The sequence below is a fragment of the Cephus cinctus genome, unplaced genomic scaffold (assembly GCF_000341935.2).
Source record: "Cephus cinctus unplaced genomic scaffold, Ccin1 Ccin1_scaffold1101, whole genome shotgun sequence".
Lineage (NCBI taxonomy): Eukaryota > Metazoa > Arthropoda > Insecta > Hymenoptera > Cephidae > Cephus > Cephus cinctus.
The window spans coordinates 123511-139043 of record NW_014333611.1 but is presented as its reverse complement, the minus strand read 5'-3'; the positions used below and the strand labels follow the sequence as shown (position 1 = coordinate 139043).

Genomic DNA, 15533 nt, shown 5'->3' with positions numbered 1-15533 from the left:
TAAAATAAAAGCAGTGACTGTAAAAATTCAAAATATTTTCTTTATTCGGCCAAGTTGATTGGAGAATGGCGAGAGATAAAAAAGAAATTAAAATTTTTGAAAATAATTTATCTGCAATAAATAATTGTCGTTCCTCCTGCTTCTCGCGGAACCGAACACTTTACTAGCAAATTCAAATGGGCTGCTATCGTGTGCACTTTTCCAGAATGCACTTATAAACTGCACGTAAGTGCACCAGCACGACCAGTCGATAAAGCAAATCGTTTAGAGGGGGAAGTACAACAGGTATATTGGAGTTGTCCAAGTATTTCCGAGCCCGAAACAAGCAAGCTCACCATGTTGAAGACATTGACCATCGCCATTTTACTTGGCCTGACTTCCGGCCGGCCGTCGGCCGACTCCGGCCAGGAAATAAATATTTCGGAGCCAAAAAGCCTGAACTACGTCAACCGGGAATTTCCAAGTAAGATTTACTCACGATTGCTGTGGCCTAAACAAATTTCTAAAAAAACATGTCACTTCTCTTTACAGACACGAAAGAAAACTTGATCGCCCAATTGGAAGAAGCGCCAGATCAAAAGCTTCCATTTGAAAGTCTACTAAGAAACAGGAGAGCTTCGAATTCATCAGCTATGAATAACGCTGGAACTTCAGGAGCCTCACTGCCCAACTTCCTGCAGGTTCCACTCCAAGGAATCGTATCAGTCCTATCAACCGTATTACTAACCCTCCTCCAGGCGATCTTTGGATTGGTCAGCGGAGTCTTGAACCCAATTCTACTTCTTTTGACCGAACTGCTGAACCCAGTATTGCTACCCTTGAGACCAGTTCTCAACCCGCTCCTGTTGCCCGTTAACGGGCTTTTGACGGATATCTTAAAAGCCCTGAATCTGTCATTAGGCTTATCGGGTCTCCTAACAGGAAACGTTACGAGTTCTGCCTTTATTCCCAGCTCAATAACAAGAGCGACCAGGTCCCTAAATTCTGAACCACCTCAGGCTCGCCGTTCGGCAGAGGCTGAAGGCAGCTTCACAGGAATGCCCAATGCCCTGAACACTTTGGTTGCCCACTTGCGCAGCAAACGTCAATCGCCCGGAACAAGCACCGATTCAGGAGTCGATTCAACCCTTACGTCACCTTTGACTCTCGTTAAAAATATTCTAATGGAAGTAATGAATATCCTAGTAACCCCATTGGAGTCGATTCTGAGTCTCGTAATTTCTCTATTGAATTTACCAATCGACCTTATTTCCCAACCGCTGAATCTTGTCGAGTCGCTCTTAAGTGGAACCATAGGACAATTCCTTCCTGACGGGATCACTAGCATGTTAACTCCAATGCCCAGTAAGCCTAGCACTCCAGCGGACACAGTCCCGAATGCAACCGCGAACTCTTTGAGACAAAGAAGAAGCGATACCAACAGCGGATTGGCAGGTACTGATTACGTTTCTCTTGTTCCTTCTTTCTGAAATTCTTTCTTAATATTTAGAATTTCTATCTGCAATTTTTCATACTAATTTCTTTTTTTGGACTGTCTTTCCGATTCTGCAACACCCACAACCCACCCGCTGAACCCCTCCCTCAATTTTGGATGAAACCCTTAAAGTTTATTCTTCGATTCCTTTCAGGACCTCTCAGCGTAATCCTCTCGATCCTTTCTAGTCCTTTAAAAACTCTTTTTAGTTATCTACCAGCGCTCTTGGGCCATTTCAGTATCTCGTATTCTGCCTTACAAGAAGCTGCTCAAGCCCTTTTCTCCAAAGCCGCTAAAAGTCTCTTTACGATGGCCTGCAATGAAACGAAGAATTTTATTCTACCGGCTGTCGACGATTTACTTCAGAGCATTGTCGGATCGGAATATATTCCAGATTACATGAACAGCCTCATCGCGCAATTACACACTGTCTACAAGCTGCTGAAGATGATGGGTTATCTACGCCCCAGCTAGGAGGGACAGCTGGTTTCCGTTTTCCGAAGATTTTTCGGAGACTTCGAGAACTTCCGAAAATATATTATTGTCATTGAGATGGAAAATTTCATTTATGCGTTGCGTATAAACTTTCGTAACTTCAGATACTACGTTAACGAAAAATCATAATAATAAATAAAAAATTTGAGTAATAATTGAAAAATATATATTTTAAGTCTCGCCTGTATGTTATTGAAAAATAATTGCAATAAAAAGACATCAATGTACAATTATTAGTGAATATATTTATTCCCTCTGTCACACCACTTTCAATCCATTCTCTAACTACATTATAGTATACAGCCCACGATCGATAGGCCACGCCCCAATTAGCCAGGGCCGACGCTGATAGGCCAACGCTTGAAAATTCTGATGTTCAAAATCTCTTGATCCATGCCGCAAAAATAAAAAACGCTTAAATACTTTTCTTCTTAATTTTTATCCAAGAATCCATTCCCATTACGCACTTGCGGTCTTAACTAGACCTTACATTGTCCTTGATCGACTGGATACTGTTATCAAAGACTTTTCTGATAATTCAAAGTATCCGTTTAACTTTAAAAAAAAAATTATTCAAAAATCCAATAGCTCATCGATGGTCCATCTTAATGGCTCGAAGAAAAAGCAAGGGAGAGGTTAACAAAGTAAAATAGGATTAATGAAAGGAGCAAAAAAAACCTTTATTTCAAATCCACAGCCAGCTCCCAAGAGGAACCGGGCCACAAATTTTGATGAACCGTGTTCAAAACGCTAAGCGATGGAAATGCCACCGAAAGTTACGTCAAACGTAGGATCGATCACTGCGTTTATAAAGAGTCCGATCAGCTTCTTAACGAAGCTAGGAAGTATGAGGCCGGGTATGCTGTCAATCATCTCCATTATTATTTTACCAACTCCGCCGTTTGACGCATCCACGCCCGAGCAAACCAATCCATCTTCAATGCTGAGAGTGCACGGTACGGTGCCACCCAGAATCCGCCCCAAGGCTCCATTCGTTATAAGTTCAAAGTCAGTCAACAGGTTACTTGTTTCGTTTAACAAATCTTCTATCAGTGGACCGATCAGAGGAATGTCTGTAACGACGTTTACAATGCTACCGATAGCATCTGCCAAATTATTACTGCTCTCATTCGAATCTGCCGCTCTTTTCACTGAAAAGACATTAACAGTGTTATAACAGGACGGTATTAGAAATCCATGGGAATGCAATTTTTGTCAATGCAATTTTTGTATGCTATTTTCACTCTTGTACCAAATTTTGTTCTTGCGCTTTGCCGTACAAAGTTTACTCACTCTTGCCTTCCGCAGCGACGAAACTGCTTCCCAGAAGGAACAGCAGCATCGAACAGTACAAGATCTTCATGCTGATTTTGTTGTTTAACACGATATTTTTTTGTTGTTTCCTTTTTTGTTCTTGTTGTCGCTTTGCTTTACGAGGACGATCACTCGTGGAAGGCGCGAAGACACTTTTGGAGCAGCATGGCCGATCGGCGAGCCTTTATAAACATTTCGAGTAATACGTAAGTGGCAGCTAGCTATCAGCATGCACAGTGACTAAATATCTTTCTTATCTAGCTAGCGGCACGGCCATTTTGACAAAGGCTTGCGTAATTTCCATACCTTACGCGGCCGCTTGACCCCGACACTGTCGTACCACGCAACCCTGACTATTTAGGATCAATTTAGATAACTCACTTACGAACGTTTCTGAGCTGCTGATGATGTACTCAAATTTCTTGCTTTTCACTTCAAACATTATTTTTCACCGAAAATCACGACTCGGACCACGTAAAAAAGGGTCGGTCGCGCATTTTGGCAAATCTTAGTTTACCGAAATTTATATAAATTTTATTTTATTCCACGGTCTCGTTCTTTGAACAGCTTTTTTTTTCGACGAATTGCCCTTCTTATCGTCGGATGCTAATTAAATATTTCCACTTACAAGGTTACTCGGTTACATGGCTCGGTATAAAAAATTCATTGATCCACTTTGCATCGGTAGAAAACAATAATTAGGCAACTTCGGTGAAATCGTACATTTCGCAATACCGATGTGCAATTGTATACGGGGCCCTATCGCTACGGGCCCAGAATAACCTCTCAAGGTTTTTCAATACACATTTCACGAATCCCCAAATACTTGGTACATAAAAATAAAATACGAGCTAGATTGATTGTCAAAAAAAAAAAAGAGTAATTTATTGTATCAAATTGAACTGTTATTTTCATATGTAAATTTCCGGGGAATTCAGTCGCACGGAATAGCGTCGTCTAATTCGCGACACCTGTGTACACCATCGCGCGGCTCAAATGTTCAGCCGTCCTTTTACCAAGCTCTGGTAAATGCTCGATGCGAACCCGTGAAACCGGACGGTAACTTGAAAAGTCCTGCTTATTAAATATATATATATAAATATATATATATATATATACATACATGTATAATGTATAAAAAAAACTGTCCACTCGGGGATTCCGGTAGTTTTGAATTGTCTCCGATGATGGTCACGACCTAGATCAGCTGGTCTGCGCAGAACAATCGGTACCCGCACCAAGATCACCGACAGACGTGATCCACAATTGTTCTCACGATCATTGTCTGAGGTGGCAGAAAAGTAAAAAGTGAAAAACAGCAAAGGAAGTGGCAGCCATGCGATGCGCATGGAGGACCTTCGAGATTCTTTTGGCTACAGTCTGTTAACAGATTACGCTACATTGTACATTGTGCATAGTCACGCGTGGAATGACTGTATCGCACGTATGTAGAGTAACTAGGTAGGCAGGTAGGTTGGTGCCTAAAGACTGTTTTCAAGGTGAGCGACGATCGCTCGAGGCGACGGGTACTGTACAAAATAATTAACGGGTATCGAACGATCGATCGGGAGGCTGACCTATGTTTTGGCATATCGGACAGGTCCTGTGACTTTTGACCCCTTCCCAATTACCCGTGTGCAGACTCTTTTTTTTTAATGATTTAGCATGGAGCGTGCAGAGTCTCGAGAGACTCAGCCAATTGGATCCAAGACGTTCGCACTTTCGTTCTTTGCCTCCAGTCACGAATCGACCGTCGAGTTTTACGTTGCACGCAGTCGGAGTTGCAGACTGACATATTTTTTTTTGGTGCAATTTTTTGCTGGATGTAATCTATTTTGTGATAGGATTTTTTAAGGATAGAAATAAAAACATTTTTTTTTTTTGATGGTACTTGTTATGGTCCATTTTACTGTGGCGTATAGGTGCGAGTGATGAGTTAATTTTGTTTTGAGGTGATAAAAGGTTCTTTTTGAAAAATTTCAATGTGGTATGTATATTGATTTTTGAAAATTTTGTGGTGGTTTTAATGAGATTTGGAAATTTGTGATCTGTAGTTATGTAAGATGGTTGGGTTAGGTCATGTGGATTCGGTGATTATGATTAGGACTCGTTTTTGGAGTTGCTTAAAAGATCCAAAATACCGACAATTCGAAACGAACCGTAACGAAGGATTCTTTCGAGCAGGGAGGCTCGCGTCGGAAACGGAAATAGAGTTTTGTAAGACTAATTACAATTGTAGCCGTCGTCGATTCAAGATAAGGCGACTACTCTCGCAACTTCTTTCTCCGGAGGATCTTTAAGTACTTTGGAATTGCGGGAAAATAACTAACGAGAAGAATGGTTAATTTGTGAAATCAAATTCTTTGACGGATTAATACTGAAACTCCAAAATAAATATAAATTTATTTTTAATGTTCAGCGTAAGTTGTTTATTGTTAATAACAATTGCAAAACCCATCCCAGATCAATAGAATTTTAAATCCTCCCACGGTTCCCAACTTAACAAAGCTGGAATTGTCATCGTTCAATTTAATGAGAGTTGATCGTCGATGACCCGAGTCATTGGCCCGTGTAAATAGATGTGCATTAACAGGAAATTGCAACCAAATCGATTCGCCAAACCGTGAAGAAACTTCATTTCGCCATCAACTCCATTTGCAAGTAAGAGAATAATTTTGGAAATTTAAATTATTTTTGTATTTCAATGGTCGCTAAAGTATAAAAAAGCTAGTCACGCGGCTCCAATTTGTTATTGTAGCATATTACGATACAGCAGCGAGTAATCACAAGTGTTCGCAAATAACTGCAGTTGCATAACCGCAAGGACACTAGTTCCCCACATAGGCCGGGATTCCGAGGCGACATGTAAATTCTCCTTTATATTACACCATTGTCATACAAATTCGATTCAAGCCCATTCTCATGGTTTGTATTAAAAAAAAAATTTTTTCCAGCAACAATTCCCATCACCCGCTCCCTGAACTCAATACAAGAGAAACCAAAGAAAAATCAAATAAATATCAGTCACCGGTGCAGCTACAATATGATACCAAACTTGCAATTCCATCACTGGCAACCGATTGCATCTCTGTCCAGTTTGCCACCTGGATACATTGAGGCTGGTCAAGAACAGTCAAAAATGAAATATTCAGTCAAGGTCCTCCGGTCGCTCGTTGAAAACAGACCTAACGATTATCGTACCAACGTGTCACAGCTTCCTGCCCGTAAATGCACCAGCCAACATTATTATGGTGCACCGTAGATCAAAGCGCGATACGTTTCTTCCTTTGTCCGGAATGTCAAGGTAGATCACGGTGCCTGGTAATTTCAGCCAAAACAAACAAGCAATTGCAACTGTGAAAAAACCAATTGAATTGAAATTGCATTTTTTTTTCTTCTAAATCCAAAATCATTCCTCCCTAACCATTTACGTCCAATCACCTCGAAATTTTTTTTACGCGTTTCCACGTGAACAATTTCCACACATAAGATTTTCTCGTTACCAATTTCTTTTTTCTTCTTTCCAAATAGATTAAGAACGAGGAGACTCGTGACTTTCCACACCGCTCAGTTTCCTTAACAATTGGCAGCCATTAGCTTATGCTAATACCTATGAGCAAATATGAGTATACGGGATCTTGTATAATAAGATGCTCGGAGTTGCGTCCGGTTGAAGGAGGCGAAATTTTGGAAAAGTTAGGAATTTATTTCAGGCTCTGTCAAGCGTGCAAACGAATGCTTATGGTTTCGCTGGCATAACGCAATTACCATACAGAAACTACAATACGGAATACAGTTCCTACTGGACTACTCTGTAATGGCAGTCTTCAGTGTTATTCGTGGGCAAAGTATTACGGCATGGAATTGCGCAAAAACAAAGTTAATCTTCCATTTCGTAATGACGACATACAAGGGGAAATCGAAATTGAAGCCCGGTAGCCAAATCTTTTTTTTTCAACATTCAATTCTCAGATCCAACTGTCAAAATTCCATGTGAAATTCCAAACGCCATGACAGACGTACATTGTCACTATTGCGGATTTTCGGTGACTTGGGCACGTGGAAAAAAATAAAACGGATAATCAGGTGAAAATAAAAGGATTAAAATGGTGACCATGAAAAAACGGAAACGCTAAGCAAAGAGGACATTTGTGTTCACTCAGCGAAGGAAAGCTAAGAGTTTCTCCCCTATAGGTATATATCGAATGGAAGATACCTGCAATTTACTTTCCCCGGACGAACGACTCCCGGGGTAGTCATCGAAATGTCTTACGTCATTCGATCCTATGTCGTTCATTAGGCCATTGGCTTTGTAACGAGTAATGAGTATTAACAGTGTATTATACTCTTCATTACGCTGGGGAACAATTAGTCGAAAGGTACATTATACCCATACTGTAACCTATCCTTGTAGTTGCTACTGCTGAATGGCGGCTCCTTCGAGGTCGGAATAATTTCAAAGAAATCACTAAGCGTACAATGACTTTTAATCATCGCGGATATATTCTTCGTATTAGCCAATTCCATTAATCGCATTATAACTTGACGATTACGTCACCGCTTTTTTATACTTTGACCTTAATACACGGAAACGTACAATTTCGAATTTCACTTGAATTTTTTTTACCTCTCACTTTCGATTTTTTTTTCAAAAATTCTTTAACAGACACTCCTTACGTACGATGGCATTTTCGAAGATCGCACGCATGCTAATTGCTAAGTGGCTGGCTAATTTCCATAAGAAGGAAATACTTTTCCTTTTGAAATTCAAGGCGTGTCCGTCATCGGCGGCAACAAGTGTAATGCAAAACGTCTCGATTGTCGAATTCAATTCAATGATTTCCGATGATGTCAGAACAGGGTCATTGTTGCTCTCGGTATTTGGCACCGGTACCTATAGACAATCAAGGAGAAAATGAAAGAGTCAAAGAAAATGATAAGTGATAAACGGGTAAGAAGCGGGTCATACCATACCGTGTATAACCATAAGTGGGAGGAACGGAGAGTCAATGCGGACGATTCTCTTTTGCGGGATTTAGTGTCACAGGTGCGTGTGCGTTGGTGCGTGCAGGCTGCGTGTGGCGACACAGCTGCGTTTTATTTCTCTAGTCGTGGAGACTCCCCTTTACGATTCCAGCGAATATATAGACTTTTGCCCGCATCCCGCGACTCGTCAGTCGCATCACGGATTACTTTCTGTTTCGACCGAATTCACTTTGCCGTCGTTTCCATCAAACGATTTACAGATTTAAACGCAGTCTTCTGGCCCTTTTGATTTGTATCGTCACTCGTATCAAAATTCAATTATCGCCGTTGATCGGGGCAAGGAAAAAGGTGCTGTACAAAAAATGTAATTTAGTTCAAACTTAATTATTAATTATTCAACATTATTCAAGGACTGTCCATAAATTTGTTACATAAGATACGTGTAACCGAAAGAAAAAAGTGAGCGTTTTTTTTCAAAGAAAATAATGACTATTTGAAAGTGCATTATGACAATTATTGATAATTATAAGTGACTCGTTGCAATTACAAATGCATATAGAATCTCACGAATTGATGACGCCGCGATGACTGCATCGCTGACTTCCACGAATTTTCTCACGAGTTCCACGTGGTACCTGGAATTGCGTAAGGTCGCAGAGAAGCGCACCAACACTTTTGTAAGTGCTTATCGATAATGTTGCGAGTCTCGGGAAACGGTGGATCCAAACGAATCGGCAAGTGAGGAACAATCGGTAGAAAAGTCAAAAAAATGTTCGCGAGGGTGCAGTGAGAGTAGGTATCACTTTCTTCTTGTAAAAAAAAAAATAATTTCAGTGATTTAAAAAAAAAAGTGTAAAAAACCCAGTAAACAAGATGGAATTTCACAAAAATATAAGAAGAACAATCTGGTGGTTTGGTTTCCTTCTGGTCGGCAGTGCCATTGACACAGGTAGTGCTTCTTAAGATTAATCGTCCTGTCTAACTTTTTTTTTCTTTCAATTCAATCCTTCTACTATCGACCTGCTTTTTGCGACCTCTTATCACGTTTACTTATCGCTGCACTGTCGGCCGCCACAATTGACTTTCTGCGTAAGTGCGCCAAACTCATGGTCGCTTCTGGTGCGTCACGCCTGTTGGGAAATAATTATAGTTAAACACATGTGTGAGGCATGGAACGGGAAAGGGATAATGAATAGGAGTAACGTAAAAGTGAAAAAACGTAAAGGAGGAAAAAAGTGCTTAATGCGCATCGGTAGAAACGATAGGAAATAAATTACAGTGTGACTCACCAGCGTGATAAGCATGTTGCGTGGTAAACGAATCGCTTGATTTGTCGCATTTACGTTTGTGCCGGCAGGCAATATTTTTAATGGAGACAAGGATAAGAAAATACCGATGATTTCCTGCTTCCAGGAGTTTCCTTGGGCTGTCAGAATTTCGTGTGGGAGAAATTGCCTGGCATGAGGCCCGAGACTGGACAATCCAATTTTATACTTTACACGGGAATCGACTCTGAAGGAATTGTCGAGAGATGCTTCGATCGGTAATTGTTTATCCCAGCTCAGTTTAAAGAATTGTATACGTTGGGTAATCGATTGGTTAATCGATCGTTATGTCCAATTGCCATTCAGATGCCGTAAAACCAACTGCACAGCTTTTGTCATCGATCTCGAAAGAAGCGGCTGCTTCAGTCTTCTTCCGGACAGTGAAGCTTTAGTTCCTGAACCAAACGCCACCTTTTTTCACATGATTTGCCTAAACGGTAAGAAAATAATATAATAAATAGAGCAGAAATAATGATCATGAGAGAATCAAGAAGTTTTCCCATAATTCGCATAATTCTCACAATTTACAATCGCGTGGTTAATTAATGTACTTAATGGAGAGAGAAAAAGTTTGAGAATTCCAATAACTTTTTACATGAGAATTAATAATTAAATAAATTGCGACACACTTACCACGCTCTATTTCACGATTGAACAGCCCAAGGAATTAAATTTGAATAATTCCATTTCTTAGTTCCAGTAAATTGCATGCATTCGCGATTCTGGCAAGTTGAAAGGACACTTGGTGCAGTTTTGATTGACACTTCGACCACGTGGCTGCCAAACTTCATGAACAGAAGCGAGTGCTACGAAAAGTGCATTCGATCAGGTAAGGCAAATTATTTTTAATTAATTTTTTTTTAATCGGTCATGAACTGTCAAAAAAATTTTTTAAGGTGATACTTGCAAGTCGGCGCAATTCCGAACCAATCAGGATCTTCAAATTGGAGACACTGTTGGGAGATGTGCTTTGTCAACTGTAGAAAGAGGGACACGTCCGCAGGCGTACAGAGCCTCCATGTATAGGGATGAATATTTACAGAGCCAGTGCCATAATATATGTAAATATTTTAATATTTAATTGTTAAAGAATAAAATTGGAATTTCAAGTTTTTTACCGATTAATTATTGTTCACAGCGAGAAGCGATTACTGTTCGTTCTCGCAATTCCAAAACCAAACGACCCTATACTCGGATGCACGAATACCCGGTTTGGACTTTAAAGAGGTAAAGATTAAAATTATATATATATATATATAATTAATTATAAATTTGCTTATTAATCAATAATATCGTTTGATTTGTTCAAGTGCGAGGAGAGATGCGACAGTGGTATAGATGGTTTCATTTGTCGAGCCTATACTATTGATCATAGTACCAACCAATCAATCTGCTTGTTACACTCAGACGATTTATTGAGTGTTGGCGTAAGTTCGTTAATTACCAAGCCGGAAGTGACGTACCGTGAACGAGAACCATGTCTGGAGCGTAAGAAGATATTTTATCTTAAATAATAATTCTGTTCTTCTTTGAACTTGGGTTTTTGTATGTTAAATATCACAGTGAAAGTACAGTGCGACAATTCCACCCTAAAGATGGATTTGGCGACAAAGGAACCTTTCTGGGGACGTGTGTACGTGAACGGTTGGGGAAACAAATGTGGGACGGTTGGGAGCGGCCAAAATTTGACAGTCCTGGCCCTGAATTTGCCAAAACGTGACGAAATCATGTCAACCAATTTGAGCTGTGGGCTCACGCCAGCCTTTTCGGTTGACAACCAAAACAGGTAAAAATTTCAGACTGTACTTTAGAGTCCAACAATTTTTTCGACTAACTTTTACATCGTTCAGAACACGTGCCGTAATTTGGACTACGGTCATTGTGCAGTTCAATCCAATTATACAAAGATTGGGTGATCAGGCAGTGAGAGTGGGTTGCTCTTTGGATGAGCATGACATTCCAGAACCGAGGAACATCACTGTCCAATCCAGTGTATCAATTTTGGATCCCAAGTACGCATTTATAAAAAAAATATGCTAATATAGAGTATAGTAAACAATTTGTTTTTCAGTGCTGGGGTACCACCCATATCGACTACCGTAGTGAATTCGTCATCTGAATCACCCATAGTGACCATGAGAATTTTCGATGACCATTTCAATGACAAAATTGTCACGCAACTGGGACAGAAATTGATTCTCAAAATCCAAATCACACCTCCTAATGGTCGGTACACTTCACAAGGGGGATCGACAATACTGTTTCACTTAATAAATTAATTTTTACAGGACCTTATGACATCATGGCGGGACATCTAGTTGCCAGCAGTGCAGCACGCGATTCCTCTTATCTGCTTCTAGACGAAATGGGATGTCCTACTGATCCTGGGACGTTCCCAGCACTTCGGAAAGATCCTACGGATAATAGATCATTGATAGCAAGATTCACAACTTTCAAATTTCCGAATAGTCAGTTGGTTAGGTTCAACGTAGTCGTTAAGTTTTGTTTGGATACGTGTGAGCCGGTACGCTTTATACGATTATATTTAACAAATCACACTAATTACATTTCTTTAATCACAACACGGCACTTATACAAATAATACAATTTTTCTTTTACTAACCTTAGGCAAGATGCAGAGGCGGTAGCATTTCGTACGGCCGAAGGAGACGGTCCGTCTTCCCGGAAGCTAGTGTTGCCAACGTTTCCGAAATTCCAGGAGTAGCCAAAAATCAAACACCCGAAGAACTTCCATTACAACTTTCTATTATTGTTCAGAGTCCCGTTATATCTGCTGATCCTCTGTTATCAACGGACGGCACAAATCCTGACACAATTTTGATCGCGGGAGGCCGTAAGTATCACGACAAAAGAAATATTGACGAGACATTTTTAAATGACCGATTATCTTTTATTTCAGAAGCACTAGACGGCTTGCTGTGTGTGGATGCTAGTCTAGCACTGGGTTTATTAATATTTTGGTTAATTATACAAATTGCACTAACGATCGGCTGCCTGGTAGCCGTTAAAAGGTACAGAAGACTCGCGCGACGAGCCGAGGAAGACCGGGCGGACATACTGGCGCGCCATCTTTATGGAATTCACGGCGGTAATTTCGAAGTCGCCAGACGCGTCCGTTGGGCGGATCACAACGGTTCATCCATCAGCTGATCAGGAAGTTTGATAAATTGAAAGTGAATTATCAACGAAACAAATGTACTTTTAGGTATGAAATTATGAAGATGTCTATGAACCTGGTAGTAGTGATTAAGGAACATTTTTTAAATGACGTCATAAGCGTCCAGACAGTGTTCAATTAGGTTTACGATTTAATACTTTATCGTACGCAGATATCAAAGTACTCGAACGTTTTAAGGTATACTTAAGGTATATTTGATTACAGTAACTTGGTGGAAAGTACTCACGAGTCTTCCAAGATGAATAAATAATTACTTGCCACTAGGCGAGGCCAGTCAGAGTATTCCATTGATTTAGCCAAAGACAATCAAGTGTATGATAATTGTAAAATTAATTATTCATGTAACAAATCGATCCATGTTTGTTATAAGCATTATTATTATACTTTTCATTTTATTTTCCCTCCGTTATAGACACAAGAGTATCACATGTGAATTATGGCTTATTGCTAATAAAAAAAATATTGTATTGACAATTGACATTGCACTTAATTAATACATAGCGCCCGTTACAATTAACCAGTCTTTTTTGACGAATATATTTCATATAATTCAAATCTAACCCGAGGCTGTCGTAGTAGAGGGACATGGTCCATAGTGACTGAGTTCCACGGCTGCGAAAGAGTTGATTAATTAATTTTAATTAATTACCACGATACAGTTAAAGAAACAATAATTGTATACTTACATTTTCCACAGCGTCTAGCACAACTTAATTTTCCAGGATTGCTGTAAACGACACCGTCGGTTCCGCAAATAGGATTGTATTCTGGAGTCGTCTGCGAAAGGAATGACGAATTAATAAATACTCAAGTTACGCTATTGCATTTTCAACAAGTTTGTTTACAATAGTAGAGTCCACTAGATATGTAGTTTTTTTTTTATTGCGCAAAGAAACCAGTATGTTAATCAGTTTCTATATTTCATAATGATATATTCGGAAGGTAATGGTGGCTAGAAATGTGGGTGAAAAAATATTGTGGAAGAAATATGTAAATTACGAAAATTGTTGAAAATTTTGAGAATAATAAGTCATTCAATTACTGGACAATTATCCTGACAGGCACCGCCAGTGTTGGATCCCTGAGAAGCGGAAGTCGTGCTGCTGGAAGTAGTTGGCACGGTGGTCATTCTGGGTCTGGCTGGTGGATTTTGAGTGTTCTGGAACAAAGGCCGATTGATTGGTCGATCGGCAGGGCCGTCGAATACGAATCCATCGACAGGTCGAAAATCGTTATCGGTCAGGACGTTTGGCGGTACTCGAAATCCATTGGCATTTTGATTATTAAAAAGTCCGTTACTCTGCCGAAAAAAAATTTTGATAATAATAACGAATCGTCATTTCAATGTATAATTTATAATAATTGAATTCGATCAGTCTCACTTATTGAAAGTCACTGTATTTATGTACCTCTGGCTATTTCCGGAAAATTATATCGCGATTCGACCCGGCAATCAAGGTTATGTCTACAGTCAAGGGGAACCGGAAATCGAGTAATTTGACTCACCTGTGGTCCGTGAACACGACCAGATGCCGGAAGGGCCGTCACAAGGCAGGTCATTGAAATCGCTGTAGAATTGACAGTATTATAATTTCACTTTAATTCGATGAAAAAAAATCTCAAAAATACAGTACACAAAAGAAAGTAAAGTCAAACTTACCAAAAATTGTCAAGATCACGTAAATTCGCGTCATTTTTAATTTTACAGAAAGTCTGCTAAACTAACAAATATCTGACTTCACGATTTGTATTATTCAACCAGATCCTTTCTCGATCCGTGCTGCGAATCGACTGAGACTTGGCTCAGTCGAACCGGTTTATATACTTTTTATCCCCCTATGGCGTCCCGCATGCACTGCTGGTCCTCGGAGACTGATCTCGAGATGAATCCAAAAGTTTCTTTCTCAATTATTTACACACAACTTTACATATTATTAATAAACGTAAATGTCCAAAATAGTCGTACCAGTAAAAACTAAGTATAAATTAAAAATAAAAACGCTCTTGTCCCTCTGTCAAGAAATTATGACTCATTCCAAGTGAATGCGTGACATCTGTCACGTTATAAAAATAATCAACAAGTTTCCTCAGAACGAGAAAATTCTCATGAGAAAACGCAGACATCAGAATTCTTATGAGTTTCAAGTCGTCGGGAGCTCCGTCACCGTAATAACGGAAGTGCAAAGTAAAACCTTGAACTTTACATTTCAATTTATTTAATTTCATTCAAATTTAATTCAAGGCTACGGATGACCGTAGAATCCCGGAAAGTTCTTAAAATTGTACTGAAGTCAATTTCGAGCATCCACATACGTTAATACAATTAGCGTCACTTGAATCAAGTAAATCATTGACTTCTAGGAAAGATTTGACGTAGAAGACAAGAGAAAGGTTTGCCTTTGAAAACTTCAAGTTTCCATACAAAATAAACTACACTTCCGCCCTAAGCTTCAACGGATTTCTTTAAACTCCCACTGATTCCTCATTTTTGCAATATGCTCAAAGAAGCTTAATAGTGCACAGTCATCCGTCGTATGGCATCATGAGTACGCTGACCGGGAAATCCCCAGGCCTTATTTACCGTCTTGCCCATACAGGGAAGTCCTGAATGATTTATAACGATACAGAGGTTTCTAGTTTAATTTATAACCCGAGTCCTTTATGATACAATCATTAAATGCCATTCGTAGTCATTCCCATTAGTTTCCCAGAAGCAATAGTTACCAAGTAAACGAGTCTT

The 15533-nt window shown here is 39.7% G+C and overlaps 4 protein-coding genes and 1 long non-coding RNA gene across 9 annotated transcripts; 2 read left to right on the top strand and 3 right to left on the bottom strand.

The window, feature by feature from the left end:
• The first annotated feature begins 200 nt into the window (after positions 1-200).
• On the top strand, positions 201-2202 carry LOC107272040. Of its 3 annotated transcripts, none has more exons than XM_015748748.2 (3): positions 201-463; positions 532-1434; positions 1869-2202. In XM_015748748.2, the coding sequence occupies exons 1-3, from the start codon at positions 337-339 to the stop codon at positions 1946-1948; spliced, it is 1110 nt and encodes a 369-aa protein (XP_015604234.1). In that variant the 5' UTR covers positions 201-336; the 3' UTR covers positions 1949-2202. The 3 variants fall into 3 exon arrangements, with proteins under 3 accessions (XP_015604234.1, XP_015604233.1, XP_015604232.1); XM_015748747.1 differs by having other exon boundaries at positions 1714-2134; XM_015748746.1 differs by having other exon boundaries at positions 1629-2134.
• Positions 2203-2624: 422 nt separating this feature from the next.
• LOC107272045 lies at positions 2625-3507 on the bottom strand. The gene is made up of 2 exons (XM_015748757.2): positions 3263-3507; positions 2625-3120 (listed from the first exon to the last, which is right to left on the bottom strand). Exons 1-2 carry the CDS (start codon positions 3330-3332, stop codon positions 2720-2722), a joined length of 471 nt encoding a protein of 156 aa, XP_015604243.1. The 5' UTR covers positions 3333-3507; the 3' UTR covers positions 2625-2719.
• Positions 3508-6968: 3461 nt separating this feature from the next.
• Positions 6969-10400, bottom strand: LOC107272046. Of its 2 annotated transcripts, none has more exons than XR_001538813.1 (4): positions 10228-10400; positions 9559-10024; positions 8253-9399; positions 6969-8177 (listed from the first exon to the last, which is right to left on the bottom strand). It is a non-coding gene; the product is annotated as an uncharacterized LOC107272046 (long non-coding RNA). The 2 variants fall into 2 exon arrangements; XR_003061112.1 differs by having other exon boundaries at positions 8258-9399.
• On the top strand, positions 9085-13267 carry LOC107272038. The gene is made up of 13 exons (XM_015748738.2): positions 9085-9218; positions 9683-9812; positions 9901-10031; positions 10289-10423; positions 10491-10655; positions 10733-10821; positions 10905-11082; positions 11158-11380; positions 11445-11606; positions 11666-11820; positions 11883-12118; positions 12223-12448; positions 12515-13267. Exons 1-13 carry the CDS (start codon positions 9143-9145, stop codon positions 12763-12765), a joined length of 2157 nt encoding a protein of 718 aa, XP_015604224.1. The 5' UTR covers positions 9085-9142; the 3' UTR covers positions 12766-13267.
• Positions 13166-14610, bottom strand: LOC107272044 (four-domain proteases inhibitor). Of its 2 annotated transcripts, none has more exons than XM_015748756.2 (5): positions 14454-14610; positions 14300-14361; positions 13836-13952; positions 13480-13570; positions 13166-13405 (listed from the first exon to the last, which is right to left on the bottom strand). In XM_015748756.2, exons 1-5 carry the CDS (start codon positions 14485-14487, stop codon positions 13350-13352), a joined length of 360 nt encoding a protein of 119 aa, XP_015604242.1. In that variant the 5' UTR covers positions 14488-14610; the 3' UTR covers positions 13166-13349. The 2 variants fall into 2 exon arrangements, with proteins under 2 accessions (XP_015604242.1, XP_015604241.1); XM_015748755.2 differs by having other exon boundaries at positions 13169-13405; positions 13836-14093.
• Positions 14611-15533: the final 923 nt, after the last annotated feature.